The sequence below is a fragment of the Centroberyx gerrardi genome, chromosome 10 (genome assembly GCF_048128805.1).
Source record: "Centroberyx gerrardi isolate f3 chromosome 10, fCenGer3.hap1.cur.20231027, whole genome shotgun sequence".
NCBI lineage: Eukaryota > Metazoa > Chordata > Actinopteri > Beryciformes > Berycidae > Centroberyx > Centroberyx gerrardi.
Window position 1 is genome coordinate 15,267,700 of NC_136006.1, and position 11,796 is coordinate 15,279,495.

Below are 11,796 nucleotides of genomic sequence, written 5' to 3' on the forward strand. Positions count from 1 at the left end.
AGAGGAATTTTCATTAGAATGAAGCCTCCCAATGCCTTAAACCCCACTGTGAAATTACAATGGCACAAAAGAGGAGCCAGCAGGGATGCAACCTCATAACTGGAAGTGTCACCCTGCAAAAGCCACTATGGAGATGGACAGCAGAAAGCAGAATACAGTAGGCCGGCTTCCTGCGAAAAGGCAAAACAAAAGTCGAACACAAGTCCCTTCTCAAAACACCTGTCCACTACCCTGAAACATCTCTTTCTCGTCACGTGGGGCCCCTGAAAGACGTGTTCAGTCTTTCATCAATACCGCCTTGTTTTGGTGCAGCCCTCTGCACTCATTGAATGTGTGTGGAGAAAACGGCTGCTGGCAGCATGAAGCGCTGGATCCGTCCATGCTGTCAGAGCGAAGTGCTGCTGCCTATTTCATATGGAAATCAATGCAACAGAATGCAGTCAATTGCCAAACAACTGACTTTGGCTCTTACTGCTACACACAAAACACTGAAAAACCAAGGGAGTTTGGCAGTGGCATAGCCGCAAAAGGAAGAAAGAAATGGAGTGATGAATAAAGCCTTGGGCTAGTTAGGATTGATGCTTCAAAGGAACACTCATCATAAATTTTGGTAAATGCATTAAAAGAATGAGTCAAAAAAATAATAAATGAAGCTGTCACACTGCAATTGAGCAGTGCATTGAATTACTTATTTTTTCTATGTACAGTGAATCACAGCTCACCAACTCTTGGTTGGAGGCTGAACTCCATCCTCTGTGTCACAGAGTGGTCTGTAACCTAGACTGAGGGGGCTGCAGAAAAGGAAAGGATTTGTCCCCTATTTGTGCCAACTGTGTTCCCATTTCTAATGCAGTGTTACTGTTGCTCAAGGATTTAGGCCCCTACACCGGAAAAGACCCTGCATGCGTGAGGTTTAACATGCACGTGCTGGCCAGGTTTCTGAGCCTTGAAAAGTTTCAGCACAATAAAAGACAGGTTTTCTTGCACTTTACAGACTCAAACTATAAATAGGTTGGATTAAATCAAGACAGTCAAGCGCCCCCCACCCAAATATTAGCAGACTAAATGATATGACCAAATGTGTTGTATTTTTTTTCCTTTGCAATTTCATTTTCCCCAGGTGAAATTCAAACTTCAAGAGTAACACCATCAAGGTTCTTACTGTGCACTTAATATGTTATTAATCAAAATTGCAGATTTCACTGGCCAATGATTAGTGGAGAAAAACACTCGATTTACTGGCAAAACATGTTTGAACAGCAAAAATAGCAGGGGGTAGTTAACGAACCAGGACTAAGATTATTCATCCACCAAGCCCTTTGTTGTGTGGAGGTAATTTAGGCAATGTATTAACATGAAATCCCTTCAGACTGTGTCACATTAGCTATTTATGCCACTGTAAGCATTCTGCAACACCATCAAGGACAAGGCCGAGATAATGTGTTACAAAAGGTTACGGATGAAACACTTATCCAAACCACACAGCTTTTCTGAAAACGTTGACGGAGAAAATGAAGAGTCTGAACCCTTGGAGGCACCAAGCAGAGATTAGTCACAAGAGAAAGTAACCTGTCCCTCATAAATATCTAATAGCCTAAATCATTCCTAACAAATCTATCCAAGGATTTTATCAAGTCATGTGTCTTTCAGTCTGATTTAAACATCACCAGGTTGCCTTCAGGAAGTGCTTGATAATCTGTTATTGCTCTGTTTACTGTACCTACAACTTGATATGTTTATTTAAGCTTCAGGTTAAAGATAAATGTAGGCCTGGAACGTTAATAGCCTGGTGAGTCATTACAACCTGCAAGACTCCATGCATTTTATTTAAGTAGTCTACATCACTGTCTGTTAATCACAGCAAATCCCTGCTAATAATCAACGTGAACATGCTGACAAAGTCCAGCTCTGAGATGCTGTGGCTGCTATAGTGCAAGTCATCATTTTGGACATTTCAATTCTTATCAGCAATTTCCAAGTTTCCAAGTACAAACACAGTGACTGCTGTGATTCAAAGGAAATGCCATGTGAAATTAAAATGTTACAGTCTGAGTGTCAACACAAGCATACAGTCTTTCTGGCATGTACAGTCAATCTTTTCTCTGGAAATAAGCTTGTTTCGGTATGTCTGTTAGCCCAGTGGGGAAATAAGGCCGGGGGTATTTAATAAATAAATATATAGTACTGCTGTATCCCTGGATGGCTAAGTAACAGGTTTCAAGAACTTTCCCCTTGCTTTTAACATACCCTTTTCCTTAGGTCAAAACTGTTCCTTAAGTAGAAATGGTTCCTTTCTGCAGCAGCTGCAGTGTAATTAGTTGCTTGATTCACACTAAGGAGCTTACATACTAAGGGTTGAGCAAAAAGAAAGCAGATTACAATTCGAGAAGTAGGATCTAGCCAGGCTACAACCGTAAGAGACAAACACAAGACTGTCACATATATAAAACAACGTCTGATCATTTTCTCTTCTCGAGTGTGAAAAGACATTTGTTCCTTAAGTTAGGATCAAGTTGCTGCTCATCCACAAGGTTTTGCACCAAGAAAGCTATTCCACTGAATGAGATTTGTACCAGTAGCTTTCAGTCCACACAGATTGTCTGTAAGTCACATGCTCTTTTCTGTTACCTAGCAACAGTAAAGCTCAGGCAAAAGTTCCTCAAGAGAACTTCCAATCCAATCTGTCTGAGGAAGGCTTTGTGCTCAACCTTTAATATAATACTCTGTGCTAAGACATTTTGCTGGAGATTCAAAATTGTTTTACCTGGTGGCCACCTCAAAAGTACTGCCAAGACTAGTATAATTCCATTAAAGTATTGGCTCTGAGTCAACAACAGGAATATCCCAGGTTATTTCCATGTGTTTGGCTAATTTATCTTCACTGATTCCCATCAAACACTTGCATGGTTGCTTATTCGACTGAAATTATCTTTTTCTTTGCCAGACAAAATATTGCATTCCCTGCTGATACAATAATTCTGTTTCAATTTCCTCCCCCGCGCATTAACAGGGCGCTTGGTTTGTTTTGATGTGCAACAAGTGCACTGGGTGAATCAATAGTAACACAACAACTCTGCAGGTCCTCAATGAATCATTCATCTGACAGCCTGTGAACACACCAAAAAAAGTCAAAAGAAATTCACTTCTTACCTTCTGAATGGCACCGAATAACACAGCAAATTAAGACGAGAAAGAGTTGTATCAGCAGTGCTCTCCACATTCTGCTGCTGGGTCCCGGCTGGTCCGTCCAGCTCCGCATTGAAGCTGGGCAGATGGAGGAGCTGAAGGGACTGGGCTGGGATGCTGTTGCTTTCCTCTCTCTGTCTTTCTTGTCCCGCTAGTTGATGAAAAGGGGCGTGCACAAAGGCCGGGACAGCCGCTCCCCCAACCTCGGCCCTCCGGATAAATCCCTCTTGCCCTGGAATCTGCATAATGCCATGGTCCGAGCTGTCCCGACTGCTCGTGATTATTCCACCACTTCCATGGATTTTCACTATACTGTCGCAGGCCGGGAGCAGGCCTCCTTCACTCACTTTATTTAGTTTACAAAAATAGAAATTATTCAATTTGTTACATTTGGACGCTCGAGGAAAACAATGGTTGCAGTCACCCACATGAAAACAAACTGTAGCAGGCCTAATCCTATAATAAAATAAAAAATAAAAACTTTACAGATATCACAACAAAAGTATAAGTCCTTAGGCTACAGGAATGTTATAGGAATATTATAGTGATACCATGGAAGATTTTTTTTTTTTCTAAGTACCATAAGGTCGCTATAAACTCACTATCAGGTACCATAGGCAAACTATAAGTCCCTATAAGAATATTAGCCTACAGAAATATTCTAAAGTGATTTTTCAATAGGATAATTTCTTTAATTGATTACACCAAAAAATAAATTAACTGCTCGGCCACTGACTCTTGTTCTCAGAATTAAAAGTGAGCAAAGAGACAAAGGATAAATCAAATTAATTGATTAATTGATGGAAAATCATGCAAATAAAAATCAGGACAGCCTGCACTGCTTCAGCATGATTTTTCGAGTTTGTCCATAGACTGTCCCAGTCTATAACTTGGCTGTACTGATAATAAGCCCGACAGCGCCACCGTGTGGTAGAGCAGCGACACCAGCATCCACCTGCTGCTGCACTCAGAGGACAGAAAAGCTCTAAATTGGTTGCCATTAGCAACCAAGCAGCAACAGCTGAAACTTTGAAGCTTTTTCTATGAAAACTGAAGCGGAACATTGGTAAAAAGTTTGTCTCTGTAACACTGAGAGTCGACGCTTTTACGCTTCCTTGCCGAAATTAACTTTTAACTCAGAAAATAACTTTCTTTACTTTAGTCATGGCATCTCCACAGAGAAATCCAAAAGACCTCATGAAGATGATGATCGACACGAAAGAGGTAAAGTTAACGTTATCCGTAACTGATAAATCTGTGCGCCCAATTCCTCTAGTCTTGAAATGCCTTAAAATTGTATCAGCTAAACTCAGGTATTTAACTTCTCTTGAACTTAAATACATGTTAAGCATAATCAATAAATTAATGGAGAATGAATATTGCGTTTTAAGTCTCAAAAATATGTTAGGTATCAACTCAGTCACGCGCACCTAAGTTAATTTTAGCTAGCTATTAGCTTAACCTGATAACGTTATAGGTCGACAGTTCACGTGTATCTTATTTGCGGAATTGTTCTTATATTTCATTGTGACAGGCCTTAAAATGCGTTGAAATATCCTTAATTCAACTTGATGAAACTTGCAGAAAACGTGATAGCTTGAAAGAGCTGAAATACAGCTAGCTAACTGCTGAACGTACGCTCAATAAGTCATATTTCATTTACATTTTACGTTACCTCGTTGTTGTTGTCTTTTGTCATTTGACCGTCCGAAAACTGAATAACTTTACCCAAGTGCTAATGTCGTGTATGTCATATGGTTTTGTCCTCTTCTCCAATCCCCGCAGGACAGTGTCCAGAAGACACTGGAGAAACTGCGGGGCCTTGCTACAGAAGATAAAACAGAGACGGGGATGTTGCGATCCAGGATAGATGAACAGTCAAGTTTAATCTGCATACTGAAACAAAGAGCAGACGAGATGCTTCTCCGCTGTCAAGCACTGCAGAAAATCAACACGGAGCTGGAGGACCGAGTAGCAGACGGACAGAAAGAAGTGGACTTTGAAAGGAAGAAATCAACAATGTTAGAGAGGAGATTTATGGATTTAGCTGCCAACCATCAAGAAATTATTGTTTTCAAGGACGAGTACAAAAGACAGAATGCCCAGCTGAAACTGGAGAACAAACAGCTGCGGTCAGAAAATGAGAAACTTTTCTCCCAAAAACTACAAGACCAAGAAGCGCTTGTTCATAAACTTAAAGAAGAAATCAACCGACTCTCAGAGAATCATACAAATCAGGACAATGAATACAAGTAGGATTTTTCACAATAACCTTGTCAGTTGTTAATTATTTCAAAATTGCATTACTCTGATTATCTTAATGCTGTATTTCTACAACTATTTTTAAGGAAGAAAATGGCTGGATGGCAGTCGAAACTCATGGAACAAATAACCCACCATCAGTCCAAGGAGGCATCACTGCTGGATCAATTACATGATGCTCAGCAACAGCTTGGGGATGCTGTAGAAATGTGCAAAGGTGTGTAGCAAAGTTCTTACCCTTTTCTTAAGTGCTACAAAATAAAAGCAGCTGTAAATGTGTGGCCTTTTCTCCATGGTCAGATCTGAAGCTCCAGCTACAAAAGGCAGGAGATGATCATGCTTTGAAGGAGATCAGCATGAAAGAAAGCATAACAAACCTCACCAAAGAGAAGGACAAATTCTTGAATCTCTCTATGGAAAGAGGAAAAGTAATACAGGTAATTGAGAACTTTTTTTTTTCCTCACTAAAATAACTTTTAGATATAGAATTAACCTGTTTATCCATGTATTCATTATTTATTACAGGAGAAACAGGAGGAAATCCAGCAGATGGAGGCAAAATGGAAAGAAGAGAAAAAGGCCAGGGCCAAAGCAGAGGATAAGTAGGTGTATAGCCACAACAGTGTTCCTGATGCACTGCTGCTGTAAGACAAATCCTACAGGGGAAAATAGCTTATAATGAGTAATGTCCATGTCTCAAACTGTCCTTGACCCTGCTTTAGGTTTAAACAGGAAGCAGCAGCTGTTCATGCAAATCTAAAAGTGAAGGCTCTCCAGTGTGCTGTTGATGAATCCGTGACAAAATGTGAGAAGCTGAAAAAGGTTTGTTGAAATATGTAGTATTTATAACTTAAATTGGCCGTGGCACATCAGAGGGTTGATAATATGCTTGACACTTTTCCCCAATTATTTCACAGGATTTTGAAGCCTACAAAGAACACAGCACCAACCTCCTTACGCAGGAAAAGGAGTTAAATGCCAAACTCCGCCACATGATTGGCTGAAGACTGGCATTCTGTTTACTCAGCAATGTAATTTGGTTTGTAATAAAATGAGAACAATTTTCACCCAAAAATGGTTCTGTTCAGTGACTGAAACAATGACAAAGAAATATATATAACAATGTATTTTTAATTCCATCTTCACCTTTTCAGATAAACAGAACCATAATAGAACATATTCAGGATGACATGTTATAAGATGTTACTCAAAGAGAAATTATACTGTACAAATGTTCATCTCATAAAACACTCCAACCCTACAGACATTCATCATTTATGAGTGCTCCTCGGCCAGTTTTTCAGCTTTCTGGACTACTTCTTCAATGGGACCCACCATGTAGAAAGCTTGCTCAGGCAGGGCATCATATTCACCTTTGAGGGGGGAAGAAAAAAAATAATCACTTGAGAAGCTCTTCAATTCATCCCTTTAGAAATGTTTTTACCTCAGTGCAGTGCTTTACCTCCTAGGATGCTCTGGAAGCCTTTGATGGTTTCCTTGAGCGGCACCAGCTTGCCCATGTGGCCGGTAAAGACTTCTGCCACCTGGAAGGGCTGAGACAAGAAACGCTGGATCTTGCGAGCACGAGCGACAGTCAACTTGTCCTCCTCAGACAACTCATCCATACCCAGGATAGCGATGATATCCTGCAAGGACTTGTAATCCTAAAAAAAGAGGGGTTAGGTAAAAAGGGTTCAGTTAAATTTGAATATTTTGTGAGGGATTGAGGATGTTTGTTGACAGCCACTATTATTTCTTCGCACCCGACATAAGACTTACCTGAAGAATCTTCTGCACACCGCGAGCAACGTCATAGTGTTCAGCTCCGACAATGTTGGGGTCCATGATACGGGAGGTGGAGTCCAGAGGGTCCACAGCGGGGTAGATGCCAAGCTCAGCAATAGCGCGGGACAGCACAGTTGTCGCGTCCAAGTGAGCAAAAGTAGTGGCAGGAGCAGGGTCAGTTAAATCATCAGCGGGCACGTAGATGGCCTGTAACAGAATCAGAATTTTTTAGTGTGAATAATCATGGAAGAAGAGCGAACGCTGCCATGTGATTAGCGTCCTGTGTCTTCTACCTGTACTGAGGTGATGGAGCCCTTCTTGGTGGTGGTAATTCTCTCCTGCATTGTACCCATGTCAGTGGCCAAGGTAGGCTGGTAGCCCACAGCAGAGGGGATACGACCCAACAGGGCAGACACCTGGAGGAGAATGACCCAAGATTAATATATGAAAAATGTGTTACTTTGATGATTACATCTGCAACATAATAATAATAACGTGATGTGGCAGTGCTGACCTCTGATCCGGCCTGGGTGAACCTGAAGATGTTGTCAATGAAGAGAAGCACATCCTGTCCCTCCTGATCACGGAAGTATTCGGCAACGGTCAGACCAGTAAGAGCCACTCTGGCACGGGCGCCTGGAGGCTCATTCATCTGACCGTACACCAGCGCTACCTGAGAACACGAACACATGATTCATTATACAAGAGTTTAGCATGAATCTACATTAGTGGGATCTCTTGCAACCCTCAACATTATTTAGATAAACCACTGCAATATCGGTGACAAGAAAACAAAATTGTGTTATGAAAAACAAATACATAAAACACATTGAGGCTGTCACCTTTGAGGTGGTGTCCTTCAGGTTTATGACACCAGACTCAATCATTTCATGGTACAAGTCATTTCCCTCACGAGTGCGCTCTCCCACTCCGGCAAACACAGAGTAACCACCATGAGCCTTGGCCACGTTGTTGATCAACTCCATAATCAACACAGTCTTGCCGACTCCAGCGCCACCGAACAGACCTGGGGGAATATAACATGCACAAAAAATGCTAAAAATGCATGTAATCAATCATTGTAAAATGCAAAAGAGGGGATGATATCTATGCATGAAAATTGAGTGAAGTCAAAAATTCCATGGTGTAAGATAATCCACGAACCAATCTTTCCACCCTTGGCGTAGGGTGCCAGCAGATCCACCACTTTGATGCCAGTGACCAGGATCTCCTGTTCCACGCTCATGTCTGTGAACTCTGGGGCTTCAGCGTGAATAGGAGCAGTCCTGCAAGGCAAAATGCTTTTTTAATACAATGTTTAAAATCCAGTTAGGCATCATGATCATCTCCATTTTCCAACAGATTTGGCATGTTTTCACTGAGACACATACTGTTTGGTGCTAATTGGACCCCTCTCATCAATGGGCTCTCCAATGACATTCATGATCCTGCCCAAGGTCTCGGGGCCCACAGGAATCCTGATGGGGGCTCCAGTGTCCAGAACCTTCTGTCCACGGACCAGACCCTCTGTGCCATCCATGGCAATTGTGCGGACAGTGTTTTCACCTGAAAAAACACATGAGAAGCTATTGTAAGGACAGCGTTTATAAAGTTTATACATATTCATCACATAATAAGCCAGTTAAAAGGCAGTTTTACAAACTCCGACAGCATAAATGTAACAGACATTCAAACATATAGGTAGCTACTTGATCTGCAATGTTTAAAACACAAGGTCTTCCTATTAAAAATAAGCTGGCAGATATTTCGGCAGACTCACCCAGATGCTGTGCAACCTCCAGCACCAGCCTGCTCTCACGGCCAGCCACCTCCAGCGCATTGAGGATGGGAGGCAGGCCTTCATCAAACTGGACATCCACAACGGCACCAATCACAGCTACAATGCGGCCATTGGCCAGTGCTGCCTGAGCAGCCGGGGTGGCATAACCCCTGCCTGTAGGGACAATAACAAAGTCAGCAGACTGCAGTGGTCAACATTAGCAGATGTTTATATGACAGGAAAATTGGTCAAGTGAAGCAGCGACTGGATTTAAAGAGTCAAAACAACTTCTAGAGGCCAGACAAAGCTCACTGTAGGCTGATTTCATAAGTAATACAGTTACTCTGACTTCAAGGACAGGTGGGTAAACTGTTTGAGTAAAAATTGTCATGATGATAACCTTGCCCATACTTTTTTGCCACTGTGTGACTGGGAGAAAGCAGCCGTCGTGCCCCCTGCAAGAGGCAGTGGGCGTAACACTTGATTTGTACAGTGTGTGTAGCTAGCTACTCTGGAAAGGTCATTGACTTGGAGACTGAGCCAAGGCATTACTGTGGCAACTTCTGATTAACCAATATAGTAAACTATTACCAACCTCTTATCTTAAATGTCTTAATAAAGAAATACCCCATAGCGTTAGTCGCAAATGAATGAAATCACTGGATGTTAAAGTTGAGAGGCCTGATCCACCGAGCATGCAGCCATTTGCGTAATGACAAGTCACTAGACTGACACACAGCAGTGACAATCAGGCGGTGTTTCACAAGTCTATTCACTTACTCGAGCAGAGAGCCGCATGTCTTCCACTGACTGTCTGTAGGGTCTTGATCCCGGGCTTCAGAGCCTGCAGAGCCCCGGTGCAGCACCGTCCTACGGCACCCAACATGGTTAAGATGGCTGAAGGTGAGGACACAGCGCTCTAGTACTGAACCAGCTGCCAGTCTGAGCATGCGTGCACTCTGTCAGGTTTTTTTTTACGTTCAAATTTTCCTTTCACCGCAAGAGGGCAGTGCAAGCCCGCCTAGGATTCCTGGTGTCAACAGTTTATACAGCAATGTATGTTGCTGCCCTCATAATAAAAGTCTGCTATGAAGTCGGCTATTTTGCATGTAAATTCAATTAATTTACTTAATGACAGATTTACATCATGACAGATTAGACAGTACTACTACCACTACGGCTGCTGCTACAACTGGTGCTACTAGCTACTAGTCTACTGCTAACTATTAACTACTACAATAGCTACTACTATTTTTACTATACTGCTACTGGCCTACTATAACTAGTACTACATTTAGTACTACGTTACTACAATTACTACTGCTACTACTACCATTACTGCTCTCACTAGTAGTCTACTACCTCTACTTCTACTACCTCTACTTCTACTACCTCTACTACTACTACTACTACACTACTAATACTACTACTAATACTAATACTACTGCTGCTGCTGCTACTACTACCACTTGTAATCACCAAGCATCCACCTAGTACCACCGTAGCAACCACTGATAATCATCTAGCAACCACCTAGTAAAACCCTAGCAGCTAGGCTACTAATCACCTAATACCAACCTAGCAACCACTAGTAATCACCTAGCAACCACCTAGAAACACCCTGTAGGCTACCACTAGTAATCACCTCAACCAAGTATTTTCTAATATTATCAACGTCATTCGTAGGATATGGGATCATTCCTCTGTTTCAAGAATGAGACATCATGTGAATATCTTTAACCAACAAAATCGCACATTATTCACAACTTTAAAAGTTAGCAGCTAGATAACAGCAATCTAGCGGGTAGGTAATACTGGGGTCATCTTTCAAATAGAGCACACCCAGGCCATTAACAATTAGTTCAAGTGCATGGTGACCATCCTGTCAGTCAGCAATATGTCAGTTTTATTTCAGAGAACACCTGGATACACACACAACAGTGCATTTAACCTTTCTTTATTTGGCCCATCAGACAACCTGTGAAACGTCTAGCCCAGCTCAGAATCTGCTGTCTGTGAACCAACACCATGCCAGTTTCTGCTGAGACTGAGGAAAACAATCTCTAATAGTGACTATAGTGACAATTGCAATTTTAACTGAGCTTGGGTGATAACACTAAATTAGGTTTTCAGAGGAATAATGCTGTAATTGCATTTATTACATAAGAATGTTGTATTACATACTGATCTATACATTTCTCCTAAACAAATGTCTGTGATAAATGAATATAAGACACTACCTGTCTTTGCAATCACTTTCACACCTTGGAAATGACGTTGCTTATCAGGACACATTGAAATGTTGTCATTCATCACAGTGCAAAGAAGAGATGGAGTAGATTTTGCCAAGCCATCATTCAATGCAACATTCCTTTGTGTCAGAAACTCTCCTCTAATTACTCCTTGCCTCGAGGTTTGGAATATAAAGACTCTTCACCTCAAGCACAGCTGGCAGAAAGCTGCATGAATCCCCAACCAGTCTGCACAGGACCGGCCCCGTGTCTCGAACCACACCAGGAGAGAGGTTAAAGGTCACTACCACTAGCAGACGGTCAGATGGTCATCTATTGGAGTCTGGAAGGTGAAGTACCACTTGCAGCTTCCAGATATTTATTTTCGGAGAAATATCTAATTGCGCTTCACACGTGTTTTGTTGTTTATTGTTTTATTGTGTAATAATGTTTTATGCCACAGATAAGGATAATTTATGGAATCAAATTATAATAGTGTAAAAAAGTAATTTAACGTTGTCATATGTCTAAGTGTCTGTTCCCCATTTCTCA

General features: G+C 41.6%; 3 protein-coding genes across 3 annotated transcripts in view; 1 reads left to right on the plus strand and 2 right to left on the minus strand.

Annotated features, from left to right (window-relative positions):
* Window positions 1-3,259, minus strand: part of lrp2a (low density lipoprotein receptor-related protein 2a) — a 48,299-nt gene extending 45,040 nt beyond the window's left edge. The window contains exon 1 of the mRNA XM_071925288.2: window positions 3,151-3,259. Coding sequence (XP_071781389.2) covers window positions 3,151-3,259 — 109 coding nt within the window. The remainder of the gene's footprint in view (window positions 1-3,150) is intronic.
* A 1,091-nt stretch (window positions 3,260-4,350) lies between these two features.
* On the plus strand, window positions 4,351-6,452 carry LOC139931697 (coiled-coil domain-containing protein 89). The gene is made up of 7 exons (XM_071925280.2): window positions 4,351-4,410; window positions 4,972-5,438; window positions 5,535-5,665; window positions 5,749-5,885; window positions 5,974-6,050; window positions 6,171-6,270; window positions 6,366-6,452. The coding sequence occupies exons 1-7, from the start codon at window positions 4,351-4,353 to the stop codon at window positions 6,450-6,452; spliced, it is 1,059 nt and encodes a 352-aa protein (XP_071781381.2).
* A 111-nt stretch (window positions 6,453-6,563) lies between these two features.
* LOC139931696 (ATP synthase F(1) complex catalytic subunit beta, mitochondrial-like) lies at window positions 6,564-9,931 on the minus strand. The gene is made up of 10 exons (XM_071925279.2): window positions 9,794-9,931; window positions 9,014-9,187; window positions 8,625-8,799; window positions 8,398-8,519; window positions 8,076-8,260; window positions 7,748-7,906; window positions 7,527-7,649; window positions 7,228-7,440; window positions 6,911-7,112; window positions 6,564-6,821 (listed from the first exon to the last, which is right to left on the minus strand). Exons 1-10 carry the CDS (start codon window positions 9,897-9,899, stop codon window positions 6,724-6,726), a joined length of 1,557 nt encoding a protein of 518 aa, XP_071781380.1. The 5' UTR covers window positions 9,900-9,931; the 3' UTR covers window positions 6,564-6,723.
* Between the last annotated feature and the right edge of the window lie 1,865 nt (window positions 9,932-11,796).

What these genes read in the sequence shown, in the direction of transcription:
- LOC139931697 (XM_071925280.2), top strand. Translation starts at nt 4,351, where the DNA reads ATGGCATCTCCACAGAGAAATCCAAAAGACCTCATGAAGATGATGATC. An exon ending in AATCAGGACAATGAATACAA is followed by an intron (nt 5,439 to 5,534) that starts GTAGGATTTTTC and finishes ACTATTTTTAAG; the next exon opens with GAAGAAAATGGCTGGATGGC. An exon ending in AATGTGAGAAGCTGAAAAAG is followed by an intron (nt 6,271 to 6,365) that starts GTTTGTTGAAAT and finishes ATTATTTCACAG; the next exon opens with GATTTTGAAGCCTACAAAGA.
- LOC139931696 (XM_071925279.2), bottom strand. Translation starts at nt 9,899, where the DNA reads ATGTTGGGTGCCGTAGGACGGTGCTGCACCGGGGCTCTGCAGGCTCTG. An exon ending in TGAAGGACACCACCTCAAAG is followed by an intron (nt 7,907 to 8,075) that starts GTGACAGCCTCA and finishes TCGTGTTCTCAG; the next exon opens with GTAGCGCTGGTGTACGGTCA. An exon ending in TCACCCAGGCCGGATCAGAG is followed by an intron (nt 7,650 to 7,747) that starts GTCAGCACTGCC and finishes ATTCTCCTCCAG; the next exon opens with GTGTCTGCCCTGTTGGGTCG.